Here is a 12,547-nt window from a genome sequence, read left to right on the forward strand (position 1 = left end):
AATTAATACTACCCACGGTGGAGAAATGAGTATCACAGTTTCTGTGCCTTTGCCAGCATACTTGCCCAATGGTGTAACCTGTAGCAACAGCTGATCACATTTTCCTACCTGACTGGCAATTCCTTTTCCAAGCAGCGTAGTAAAGTTGCCCAAGTATTACTGTATCATCACAACTATTTATGCCAGTTGAACATGCTGCAACATTTCCCTCCTTCTGTCGGGCAGTCCAGCAGTACGTGAACATCTTGTCCTGTGGACGTGCTTATTCTCAGGATGACGCTGGAGAACGCAGGTTTTGTTCCCTGTCGGTGGATGGAGAACTACTTGAAGCAGGAACTGCACTGGAGATGTGAAACACCAGAAACAAATGAGATACTGGCAGCTCTTGCTGTGGACTCAGGGGCTGACACCAGTACTTCTCACGTTAACCTTTTGTTCTTTCCATGCTGGTGTGGCCTACGCTACCTTCCATTCTGGCAAATGGGAACCACCCCACCGTAGCCCTGATTTCGTCCCCACGCGTGGCTGCTGTTCGACCTGCCTCGCACAGTACTGACCTTTTTATACTCCACCGCTTCGACGCCTCCTGACTTCCAACGACCCCGAAAGCACTTGTTAGCGAGGTGCTAGCCGCCGGGGATGCTGCGTGGCGGTGCGTTCTGTGCTGCACTCTGGCTTGGACTGCTTCAGGGTCAATTTTTGACACCGTGGCTGACAGGTCAGGCTGTTAAAGATCGCATTCAGCCCTCCCCAACGGACGCGTTGCTTCCACCGCCGTCCCCCCGCAGCGCTGCCCCCGAGCCGCTCCGTGGTCACGGCCGCCGGCGCCCAGCAGGGGCCGCTCTCCTCCCCCGCCTCCGCCGCCGCCACCACCGCCCCTCGCGGTGCATGCTGGGAGTCGTAGTCCGGCGGGCGGCGCGCCCCGCCGGGCGGCGGCGGGCGCGGACTACCGGCCCCAGCGTGCCGCGGGGCGCCGGGCCGGCCGTGCCTTTTGAATGATTTCACTGCGGTCGGCGCTCGGGGCGAGTTTCGCAGCGGCGGCGGCGCGGCGTGCGGGGGTCCGCGGCGCAGCGCAGCGGGCGTCTCGCCCGTTGATGGCAGCCCGAGCGGGCTCTGCCATGGCCGCCCGCGGGCCGCGGCGCTGTTAGGAGCGGCAGACGGGCTGCGCGTTCGCCCTTTCGCCCGCCCGCCTCGCCGGTTGGGAGCCGGCGGCCGCCGCCGACATGTCGCTGGCCATGGAGGAGGAGGAGTACGCCAGGCTGGTGATGGAGTCGGAGCCCGAGTGGCTGCGGAGCGAGATCAAGCGGCTCTTCCAGGAGCTGGGCGAGACCACCCGGGAGAAGATCCAGGCGGCGGAGTACGGGCTGGCCGTGCTGGAGGAGAAGCAGCAGCTGAAGCAGCAGTACGAGGAGCTGGAGCTGGAGTACGAGACCATCCGCACCGAGATGGAGCAGCTGAAGGAGGTGAGGCGGCGGCGCGGGGGGGGCCCGGCGGCAGGTGCCCGCCCTGCGGAGCGGCCTGGGCCCGAGCCCGAGCCCGAGCCCGCCCGCTGCGGGTGAGGGGGGCGAAGGCGCTTTGGGGAAGGCGGGAGCGGGACAGATGGCTGTCTTTGGAGGCCGGGGGTGGTGGGCTGAGGGGCCTTGGGGCTGCTGTGGGGCGGTCGGAGCGTCAGCCCCCCCCCCCCCCCCCCGGCAGAATTTGGAGGAGGGCGACCAGGCCTCAGTCTTCCTCCAGGCTGCGCGCGGTTAAGCCCTTCCTTCCCCAAAATGACAGCTCTCAGAGGCGATTGCCTTTCAGACCAGGAAAGGAGAAGAAAAACCCACCGGCTTTTCTGCCCCTAAGCCCTCTCCTGCGCCAGGGCGTGTGGGAGGGAGGCGGGTAAGGGCTCGTCTTTCTCTTCCCGTCCCATCTCGCCTCAGGCTCTGGTAGCGGTCGGCCGCAGGGCAGCAGCGAGGAGAGGAGCCTCTTGGCCGCCCCCGGTGAAGCCGCGCTGCTCTGCCTGCCGGGGCTGGGGCTGCTCGCTGCTGTCACCTCCCTCCTCCTCGGAGACGGGACCGAGCAGGCGGTGCGTGGCAGGGGCAGAGGCTGGGGAACCAGGCTTTTGGTGAGGGCCGGGATGCCCCTTCGGCGGCTGTCACATGCCAGCTTTTGTGTGGAGGGAGGAACCTTGCGTCGGTGTTAATGACTTCCTTAATGCGGACCACCGTGAAAATAATGCAGTGGGCTTTAGTTCACGCAGCTTTGTTTTGGTGCAGTTCCCTGTTGTTGGCTTTTTTTTTTTTTTTTTTTAAGGCAACTTCAGATTTAATCTGTACAGTGGAGTAAGGTTTGTCAGAAGAAGAGCTGTTTTCTTAGGTCAACTGGCATGCAAGTTTTTCTTGTGCAAGATCTTCTCCAGGTCTAGAACACGGGCAAAGCACTGCCTCAGGAAGAGGCCGTGCACAGAGTGGCACTGACTTGCCAGAATATGTAGACACACGGTTAGCTCTCCTTATGACAGCATAGCTGATCCCCTGCCAATCTACTACATAGTACGTCCCATGGGAACTTGTTTGTCTGTACCCTTGGTTATTTTGGTGGCTGTTTCCATGCAGGCAAACCCTGGGCTGCTTTTCAACTGATTTAGGCCTTGCCTTGATTGCAAAAGATCTGATACAGCCTAAGAGGTGAAGATATATGCATTTATTTGACCAGTGCAAACTGTATCAGATGGGTCTTTGGTTTAGCTCGTTCAGTTGGAAATGGATTTGAAGTAACATCAAAATATGCTATTTCAAAGGGAAAGTAAATACTTGTAAACGGGCTGGTACAAATTCAGCTGAATCTGTGAACGCCCTCACTTCCTGCATCCTGTGTGTCTTTTGGTCTTGTAAATAAAGCTTTATTCTGCTTTTATTATGTTAAACAAGCATAAGCAAAAGAGGTTAATTAGTTTGAATTATATGGCTATAAACTTGTTAACTAAATATGCAAGCTGAACTGATGTACCGCTATAACTAAAGACACTTGAGACCAACACGGTCACAGCAGCATACAGTTGCAGAGATGCTACGTGGAAGTCAAGGGTAGAGGCAGTCTTGAAAAGAAGGTGAGAACGATAGAGTTGTGCTAAAGGGAAGAAAAGTCAGTAAACCCGTTTGGTAGGTGGGATGGGAAACGTGGCATCGAGAGGTGAAGGGACTGGCCCAACCTCATTCAGCAAGCCAGTGCCTGACCCACAAATGGAAGCCAGGTTGAAGCCAGTCACAGGTAGTGCTTTATTCACTGTGCTGTGCTGTGTACACTTGGGCATTACACGTTTTGGCTTTCAGGTGGAAAAAGGCTTGAAGTCAACTTATTTCCATTCTTTTAGGGCTGCAACACTTCAGAAGCTTGTAGAAGATTAAAAAAAAAAATTAAGATGGCAGGATCCGCAATGATTCACTCCTTTTTGCTTTTAACATTCTGAAGGATTTGCTTTGTGTGTGCATGTCCCGTTGTAATTAAGTCAAAACCTGGGAGGCAAACAATTCTGGGAACAGCTTGAGGACTGTGCTAGTTAGCCTACACGGGGAAAAAGCATTGCTCCTCTAGTTTTCTTGTGATGCTGTGGAGGAATCTGGTCTGCATTAGATCTGGTAAACCTTTAGCAGATGCATGAAGCATGCTCTCAGAGGAGGAGTTTATCTTCTTTGCTGTTAATGCAACTTCTTGCTTTTCCCAGGCACAGCTAGAGGAACGTTGCATACAAGAGTTGCCACATGTCAAGCTCCAACCTAAAGGGACTCCACCTTGGGTTACTTGAGGTTGTTCTTGGGGAAGGCGGGGGATTGATGGTGGTATGCCTGACTGGAACAAGAGTGGTTTCCATCTCTTGCTTCTTAACTGTGACTTCATGCAGCCTTTTAAAATACAGCCATTCTAGTCTCTATAGATCCTGTTTTGTTCTCTCTACATCCAGAAACCTCAGTAGCACAAGGCCATGTTATGCTGAGTGCTGTGCAGGCACACAGCAAAGTTTCCTGTCCTGCTGGGTGTTGTAGATTTGGATATGCTTTAATTTGTTTAATGTTATGAAGCACCCCGTATCATGGCCCTGTTCATGCCATAGGTAAATGGGCTCTGAGCATGGGAACTTTGCAATATAGTTTGTTGGAAGTACAGGCTTTTCTGCTACAGTCATCAGATCTTCCATAGCTTTCTGGCCAGGTTCTCCTACCTGCTCCCCATCCCCGATTGTGGCAGAATTTCATAGCCTTAACCTCCACAGTTTTACCCCTTTGGCAAGTGCAGATGGTATCCTCAGAGCTGTACCCCATTTTGTAAAGATGTCTGTGTACACACAGTGTTTGCAATTCAAGTCCTCCTGGTGAAGCTGGGGAGCTGTCCTGTCCTTGCACTGAGGCTCCACACCGACCTCTCCTTAGTCAGGGTCCTTGATAAATTGTCGACTCTTCCCCGAGTTTGTCCTTTTACCTGCTTGCATGCTGACTTGATCTTGTATCTTTTATGATCATTTGCGCTGCATTTCTTCTATCACTTTCATTTGAGAGAACTGAACTTAAATACAGACTGTCTCCCCAGGTAAACTTACTGGTTATCTTGAGTCCTACCTTTGCTTTTGTGAAATGGAATTGATTTCAAACTTTTATTAAACATTATAGATAAATAAGTTTTCCCTAGTTCAGAGAAATAAGATACTGGCTTTCTTGTAGTGAAATACTACATCAGGTTGTATACATATAATTTTTATTGCTGTTCTTTCCCCTCTAGGAGATGAAGTAATAAAGAGTTGTTTCTGTAGGCTGTGTTCAACTAGTAAGTCATCCTGTGAGCCTTTGTCTGCAATGGTGCTAATTGTATAAATTATAGGGCTGTCTACCTGCCTGAGCCGGGATTTCCGCACTTACGGGGAAGATACGTAGGATCAGCTTTTTGTGCGCTCCAGCTCACAAAAGTGATTGTCTGGGGATTCAGTTATTGGCATTCCTGATGATTTATAGGGAAATGTGGCATGGAAGGTTAGCTTGGAAAAGGGGTTATCTGCTTCGCTTGGTACTTTCGAGTTGCTTTTGAGATGTCAGATTTATAACTAACTATTAGCTCAGTTATGAGACTGGCTGCTGTCCAAAACTCCTTTCTGATTAGGGGGTTATGTTGTATTGGTGGTGGTAGACTTGAGTTTAAATCCCTCAGAAAACATGGGTGTTATATTATGAATTATTTATTTCCGTAATAATGTAAAAGTATGCAAGCAGACTGTGGCTGTCCTTGAAGTCTAAAAGCATATGTCAGTACATCACGGCTAATGTGATGTATATGGTTTGTATATGGTTTTTAAGGGGGGGGGGGGCGGCCATACAAGGAAGAGTGGCAACGATCTGTACGTAACTCTTCATTTTTGTAGGGTGCCAGTGGCTCTCATTTCTGGTTTTTGCCTTTAAGGATCGCGTATTGACTTTACGCCATGACATGAATTCTCTGTAGAGGTTTACTGGGTAGACTTGGAAGCTGTCTTTGAAAGAAACATGCAAATAACTCCTTGCTGCTTCAGCTCCCGTTAAGCTAAAGTGGGGTGTACTATGCAACTGAGGTGATACGTCCTGGGCTGTAATATTTGTGCTGTTTATTTGAATGTACTGCTCAGGTGGAGTGTACAGTATCTGTGATCACTGACAGAAGTTTTGCTTTTCTTAATTCACTTACCTATGTAACAGTTAATTGGATACGTGATACATCATCCAGACTGGTTTAATGTTTTAACTGTGCACCTTCAAAAGTGAAGGAGAAATCGTTCCCTTTCCTGTATACCTTATATAATGCTGTATACCTTATAGACAGACATATAAGCTGGTTACTGAAGAAGCAGTGATTTTCCTCACTGGATTTATCTACTTTCAAAGCATTTTACCAATTGTGCTGCTGTACTGCTGCGCTTATTTTATGTGTAGGAACATAAGGGCAAAAAGGGAAGAAATGGCTGGGCTAAAGTCACTTAACAAGCCAGTGGCAGACTGGGATTAAATCCTCTGTGCTCATAGTACAGTGCTGGATTGACCTGGTCTTTCCATTTAATCATGGTAAATAATGATGTTCAGTAGTAATACCTCTAAGGCCTCAGGTACACCTCTGCAGCCTCCTCCTAACAAATACGCGGGTGTAATATTGATTCCTGCTGAAAGGGAAGGACCTTAATGACATTTGAGACAACAGTGCTGGAAGGTTAGAGGTAAAAACCAAAGGGTTTAGTGCATAAAATAAAGGAAATGTTTTTTTTAAATAGACTAGCTTAGGTGAAATTTAATTCTGGTTATACATGTGTAAATCTAGAATAAGAAAAGTACGACTACAAATTGATGTTGGGAAAGTGATACCAGTTTTGCACATACTTATGGAAAATAGTTATATGTCTGTGAACCTGTCTTGTGGATTTAATGGTGATTGTCACTTGGACTCCAACACCTGCCACGCTTGAAATGTAAGAAGAGAACAGAATTGCTGTCTCTAGTGCAAAATCAGACTGAAATCTATGGTTGGGGTAAGCAAAATAGTCCCATGTAAACTAAACTTCTTATATTTTGATAAATCATAGTTAGTTTACGTTAAGAATAGAGCCACCTGTAATTTTAATCTGATGTCTGCAGTGGTATAGACACTCAGTACTGTGTTTTGGAAAAGATACTTTTCTTACATATCCTTATTTAGGAAAAAAACAAAGCCTGAAAAGTTAAACATTCCAGTTTTTCCTGCTGTACTAGAAATAGTAACCTGTAAGGCTTCATGTTGCTAACTTCATTTTCTTTGCCAGTGTTGCTTGAACTGCCTTTCTTAAAAATCAGAAATAATAATATTCTTAAATTATAATTTCAGATTATTTTCTTGTGAAATTGCCAAATTTTCTTCTTGGGCTTTTTCTGATAAAATTCACTATACCTTATGTAATAGAACATCCATAAATATTTGGGTGAATAGTAAGGACCTTCAGGTAGAACTAAATTATTAAAAACCACCCATGTTTCCAGAACAGTGGTTTTCCTTAAGCTGCTGTAGTCTCAGCTGAGAGCTGCGTCTTGGTGAAACGTGATGTTTTATTTTTGTTTTGTGATGCTTGTCTGTGCCTTGGCCCAGAATGAGGGCTGTTCCTGACCCTCCAGCAAACATTATATAATTTGTTTCTAATTTTCTCCATTAGATTAAACCCAAGGTTTCATGGAACAAAAGTTTGGCAGCAGTAGTGCCATTTACTACATATTTTTTTTTTCCCCTGGAAGTGCGGCAGCGCTGGGTGTTTGCTGTCCTGGTGGAGGGGATACAGTGAACTGCACTGTGGAACTGAGCCAAATTTTCTTCCTTATTCTTTTTCTTTTTTTGTTAGCAAATTTCTTTTTGTTTTCGAATTAGGTCAATTCCCTGATTTCGGTGCGGGTGCACGGCATGTGGTTGTGCAGGTACCACCTCACTGAGAGCATGTTACAGCAGCAGCAAATAGGTGACGAGAGGACCATCTTAAGCTAGTCTTGCTGCTGAGCTCGACGGTGAAACTGTTGTCCGACCAGCGCAAACTGTAGCCTGCACAGTGTGTGTGGGTCCCTCTTGTCTGATGGCTGGGAATTAGCAGTCTTAGGGATGCTGCAGTGGCAACAGCATTATTGTCAGGCTGGCGGTTATGGTGGGGATCTGTACTCAGATGTAGTCTCTCTTGCAACGCTTTTTGTCTTTCCCCAAATAAACCGTTCCTATTAGAGGCTCACATTTGGCATCCTCCAGCGTGCAGTCCCGGATGAGGGCACTTGAGAGCTGAGGCTCTGCATGTGGGATGGAGGGCTGCCTGGGTGTTGAGAGAGCACAGCGACGGGGTCAGCAGCAGGGGACAGACAGTCTTGGCAGGAGAAACACCGGTTCAACTACCGCACACTGGCAGCCTCTCTCCGCAGGTGCTGCAGGGGAAGATTTCTTCAAAGCGATATTGCTGAGGGCTTGAATGAACCTGGAGGGCTTCTGATGGGCGCTGCTGTGGGGGTGAAGGCTCTGTGTTCCTACATCCCTGAAGCGTAAGTTTGTGCAGCCCATCCTGCCTGGAAACTGAAAGCCTCAAACCTACAGTCATCAATGTTTTGTCGCAGGGGGGGGGTTTCGTCCAGCTCTGCTGTGGTGATACCTGCGGTTTACTCATTTCAAATCACAATTCTCGCTTGCCATTTCAACATCTGCTGGAACAAACTCGCTAGTTTCAGGGGTGTTAATACCCAATTTATCCCTTTGAATTTAGGACCATTTTTCTTCTAATCTGAAAGAAAATTCTAATGATTTGGAACATTGCCTGGTTTCCCTAGGAGGGGGGTGAGTGGGCTGGAATAGTAGTTCTCAGGTCTGTGCACTGCCCTGGAGTTAATGGATTCACCATTTCCTCTTTCGCTCTACTGTATGTGAGGTTGTGACTAATCTGTAGCAGCGTGGGGCCATAAGATGACTTCCAGAGGGTGATGCATCCTCCAGGCATTCATTTGCTTTCTTTCTCTGCTTTTGGCACACTGTGGAGAATTGTTTGTTCAGATCTGGTAACCCAGCAACAGAGGAATATAACGTGGGTTTGAAATACGATCTACAAAACCTTAGCAGAGGGAAGTGACATAAATAAATGTTGCCATCCAGATGAATGCAGGAGCCTCCATTTTGGAGAACAGATGAAGTTTTAAGTGTAATAGCTGCAGAGCTGTGACTTTTTCCTTATTTTCCCCTTCCTCCAGCTCTTGTCTTCCTTCTTTCCACCTCCTGCCTTCCTTCCCCTCCTCTCTCCCCAGCTGTTTTCCCTACTTTGGCTGAAATACACACCAGGCAGTGGAGTCTGCCTCCACGTCCCAACACGTGTCAGGCTTGCCCTGCAGACAGGCATCACTTTGGAGTGGGTAGATGGGACCTACCTGAAGAGTCTGCTAAAAGCTGTGATCCATCTTGCCCGTAAAACAGATGGGTTTGCCACTGGGGCTCTGGGGAAGCAGGGTCCTTTACGCAGAAAACTGCTTGGCTCTGGGGTCCGTGTGCCTGGACGTGGGCCTAATTGGGAATGTTTGGCCCAAACATAGTTGAAGCACGGTGTGGGAATGGATATGGTTTCTCTGCAGTCCTTTGGCCATGTTGGGGAGCGGCTGTGCCATATCAGGACCTATACAGCTCTCGCTGAAACGAATGGCATATCTGGTGGTGTGCTGCACTTGTGCTGTATGGCCTGGCCTCTGTGCTATGCCGCAGTCCTTTGTCGCAGTCCTTTGTCTCCTTAAATCTTTTGTTTTCACCCCTTAATTGCTGTCAACATGCAGTCTGGATCTTAGCAAGCTAACGGAGCTGAGCGTGCTGTGCTGTAGGCAACGAGGCAGTATTATGGTAAATTCATTAGGAGTCTCTCCACGGGTCCTGTCTGTCAGTCCTGAACAGAACTGGTCCTGTAGTTTAGCTCTAGCTCCAAGGCAGAGAAGTGTATTGACGTAATGGATGAATAAGCTTATTTCTTCAGTATTGCTACAAACTAAAAAGACGTTTGAACTGGCATCTAATCTGCCAAAACCAAACAAGTTTCATTGCTTCCTATGCACAGGGTTTGTTACATCCAATTTTAGTCTCTTTCCAAGGTCAGGATCCTTTTTGTTTTCAAATGAACAACCAATGATGTTTGTTTGGAGCTTGTTCTGTTGCATGAATGGATTAGTCTGAAGTGGAAGGTATTTTCTTGCACTTCTGCACGCAAGGCTGTGTGTGTTTTGAGGGAGAGAGTTGGTTGCGATGCCCAGTGTGGCCGAATATCATGACATGTCTGTAGTGCAGCCCAGCCCTCTAGCTCTTGCTAGAGCTCACCAGTGGATGCCCTGCCAGCAGCTGTGAATGAAACTTTTCGACAGTACGACGTTAGGAAGGAAACAGAGAGAATGCATTTTCAAGCAGTCAGTATATAATTATTTTGTGGTTTTCTCTGATGTCATTTGGAGGGGGCATTTGGCCTTTGAAATGGGAATCAGCTATTGTAGGATGAATGTGACTGTCCCCAAGATGTAATCAGCAGAAAAAAGCAGTGTCATGTAGCATGTGCCCTCAACTTTGGAACATATTATCAAAAGAAGAAAGATTATTTTGCCAAAACATACTTCCCTAAATAAATTTTGGTCTCTTATTTAACTGAAATCATTCAGCAGTGGTCCTGTTTTAAACTTCTCTGTGGCACAGTTTAACCCAGCAGCTTTCTGAGACTTGTATCTACGTGAATAAAGGCTTCAGTCCGACTCGTATCCTTGTTCAGTGTGTTCAGCAGCTGTGCAAGCAATTCCACTTGGCTCTCTTTTGGTGATGCTTTCATTAAGTGTTTGTTTTTAACCAATAAGTGTTTAAAATCAAATATTCTCGGCTGTTAAAATCAGGTAATCATTTTTCACATAAATAATTCCTCTTGAAGTGAGGAACTGGGATTGATCTATTCATTTCCAGCTCAAATTTTCTTCTGTGCCCTTCAAATTTTATATAAATGTACATAATTTAACAGCTGTAATGTCAGTAACAGTGAGGCTTGACCTATAACAGGTGTCATTTCTTCCCTTCATCAAATACCTCTTCTTCCATGTGGTTCTTTTTGTCCTCAAACTTTTTTGTCTTCAATCTCTGACATTTCTCATTGCAAAAGTCCGTTTTACACATTTGGTAATGGTTTTCATTCTGTCACTCAGAAGTACAGGGATATTCTCCCACATCTTACAGCTGTGGTGGTAGGCAGAGGGTTTTAAAGAAGAATTTGCATTTCAAATACAGCAACATATTTAGCATGACGAAACGTATAAGAAAATGCAAACCTTTGTGCACCCTCTGAAGCGTTAGTACCCTTAAGAAGGCTTTGTCCTGGCCTTGTCCTCTAGAAAAATACGCTGATTTTCTTTTCTCCCAAATATAATGGAATGATAAGCTTTGTGATCTTAAATAAATCCGACTGCTCTAGCTTTTGTCAGCCAGCTTTCTGGTCTTTCATAACAATGTGGATGGTTGTTTTTAAATTTGAATGGCTGGTTGGTTTTCAAGATGAATGAGATCCTGTCATGTAAAAATCTGTCTTATGTGTACATAACAAGTAAGCCTAATATGAAAGTGGGATCTTTAGCATACTGTATAGCTACATGAAATCTGCATTTAAATAGTGTAAATGAGTTAACTTCAAGTGCATGAAAACCAGTACATTTTGTTAAGTTGGAAAATCCCCTTGCTATGTTAGGTTTATTAGGCATTGCTTGTGTGTTTGTGGAGGCCTTTCTTTCCTGATGCGAAGGAGAAGTACAGTAGATTACAATTTCAAGTGTTACACTGGGCTTATTTTTAGTCTTGCCTTGCAATTTCTTTGCTTGTGTATCTTCAATAAGAATTTTACTTTAAATCCAAACTTCTCTGATTTCTGTGTCATTGGTTTTGGCAAACATTTCTGATTTTTTCAGTCTGCTTGTGTTAGGATATAAAGGTCTTTTCCTTCTGACATTTTATGTGATCAAAACCATTTCAGGTGGGCGGGAAGGCACTTATCTGTCCCCTCATGTCAACTGTAAAGGTTACATAGAGCTGACGAGGGCAGAATTGTTATTTACTTTTCCTAATTAGTAAGATCCCTCTAACATCTGAATAATCAGTTGTGATGAGATCCTCTGGGACTTCAGTGGGAACAGAGATGAGTTCAATATGACTTTGGTTCATAGGTGAGTTATGACAGTCTTGCCAGAAAAAACAGTTGAAGTGAGAGGGACTTCAAGAAAATATCAAGGCCTCTTTTCTGCCATGTGCTGAGCTTGCATGGGACATGCCGTGATCTGTGCCCTTACTTGTGCAGCAAACCTGTTCAGGGGAGACAAACGTGAGAAAGCTGCCCCTCTAGCCTCAAATACAGTTTTTCATAGACAAAATGTTGGCTTTGCACACTGCATATTTAACGACATAGTGTTGCCAGTCTTACATGCCAAGATATCAGGAAGTGTGCCTTCAAAAAACTGCAGGCATGATTTTTTTTTTTAAAGTGAGGATAGAGGAAGGAGGAATTGAGAGCTAGGTTGACTTCTTTCTTTTGTGCACCCACAAGAAGCTAGAAAGTACCTGAACTGCCCCTGTGTTTTCCCCTCTTCCTCTCCCAAAGAGGACGAATTCCATGACTCCAGTAGTTGCGTTTTAAATGCCAAATAATTTAAGACCTCTGATACTCATGAGGTGGTTTTGTATTTGCATGTCTGAAGTGTTAACTGAGCATCTAACCTTGTACAGATGTTTGTATTCCTAAGCCGCTAATATAAACAAATGCATGCACAAAATCATGTCCTTAACTCTGTAGCTGCTTTGAGTTCAATGTGTGTTAAGGCTGGTGCGTTCAAAGAGCCTTTGTTGCAACTTTTCTAAAAACAGCAGAAAAGTGTAGTCTGTGTTGTGCTCTAATTACTTACAAAACGGGAGATTTAATGGGAATGCAGATGGACCCTGAAACCTAATGACCAGGACTGCAATGACCTTTCTCCCCTGACAACAGGAAAATTATGTGCTAGCATTTCCTTGGAGCTGTGCC

General features: G+C 46.1%; 1 protein-coding gene across 7 annotated transcripts in view; it reads left to right on the forward strand.

Annotated features, from left to right (window-relative positions):
- Positions 1-1,002: 1,002 nt before the first annotated feature.
- BICD2 (BICD cargo adaptor 2) overlaps positions 1,003-12,547 on the forward strand; it is a 98,896-nt gene continuing 87,351 nt past the window's right edge. For all 7 annotated transcript variants that reach the window (XM_052776052.1, XM_052776054.1, XM_052776055.1 and 4 more), the window contains exon 1: positions 1,003-1,463. In XM_052776052.1, the coding sequence (XP_052632012.1) occupies positions 1,224-1,463 (240 nt within the window). In that variant the 5' untranslated portion in view covers positions 1,003-1,223. The remainder of the gene's footprint in view (positions 1,464-12,547) is intronic.

This window comes from Harpia harpyja, chromosome Z, assembly GCF_026419915.1.
Source record: "Harpia harpyja isolate bHarHar1 chromosome Z, bHarHar1 primary haplotype, whole genome shotgun sequence".
NCBI classification, from domain to species: domain Eukaryota; kingdom Metazoa; phylum Chordata; class Aves; order Accipitriformes; family Accipitridae; genus Harpia; species Harpia harpyja.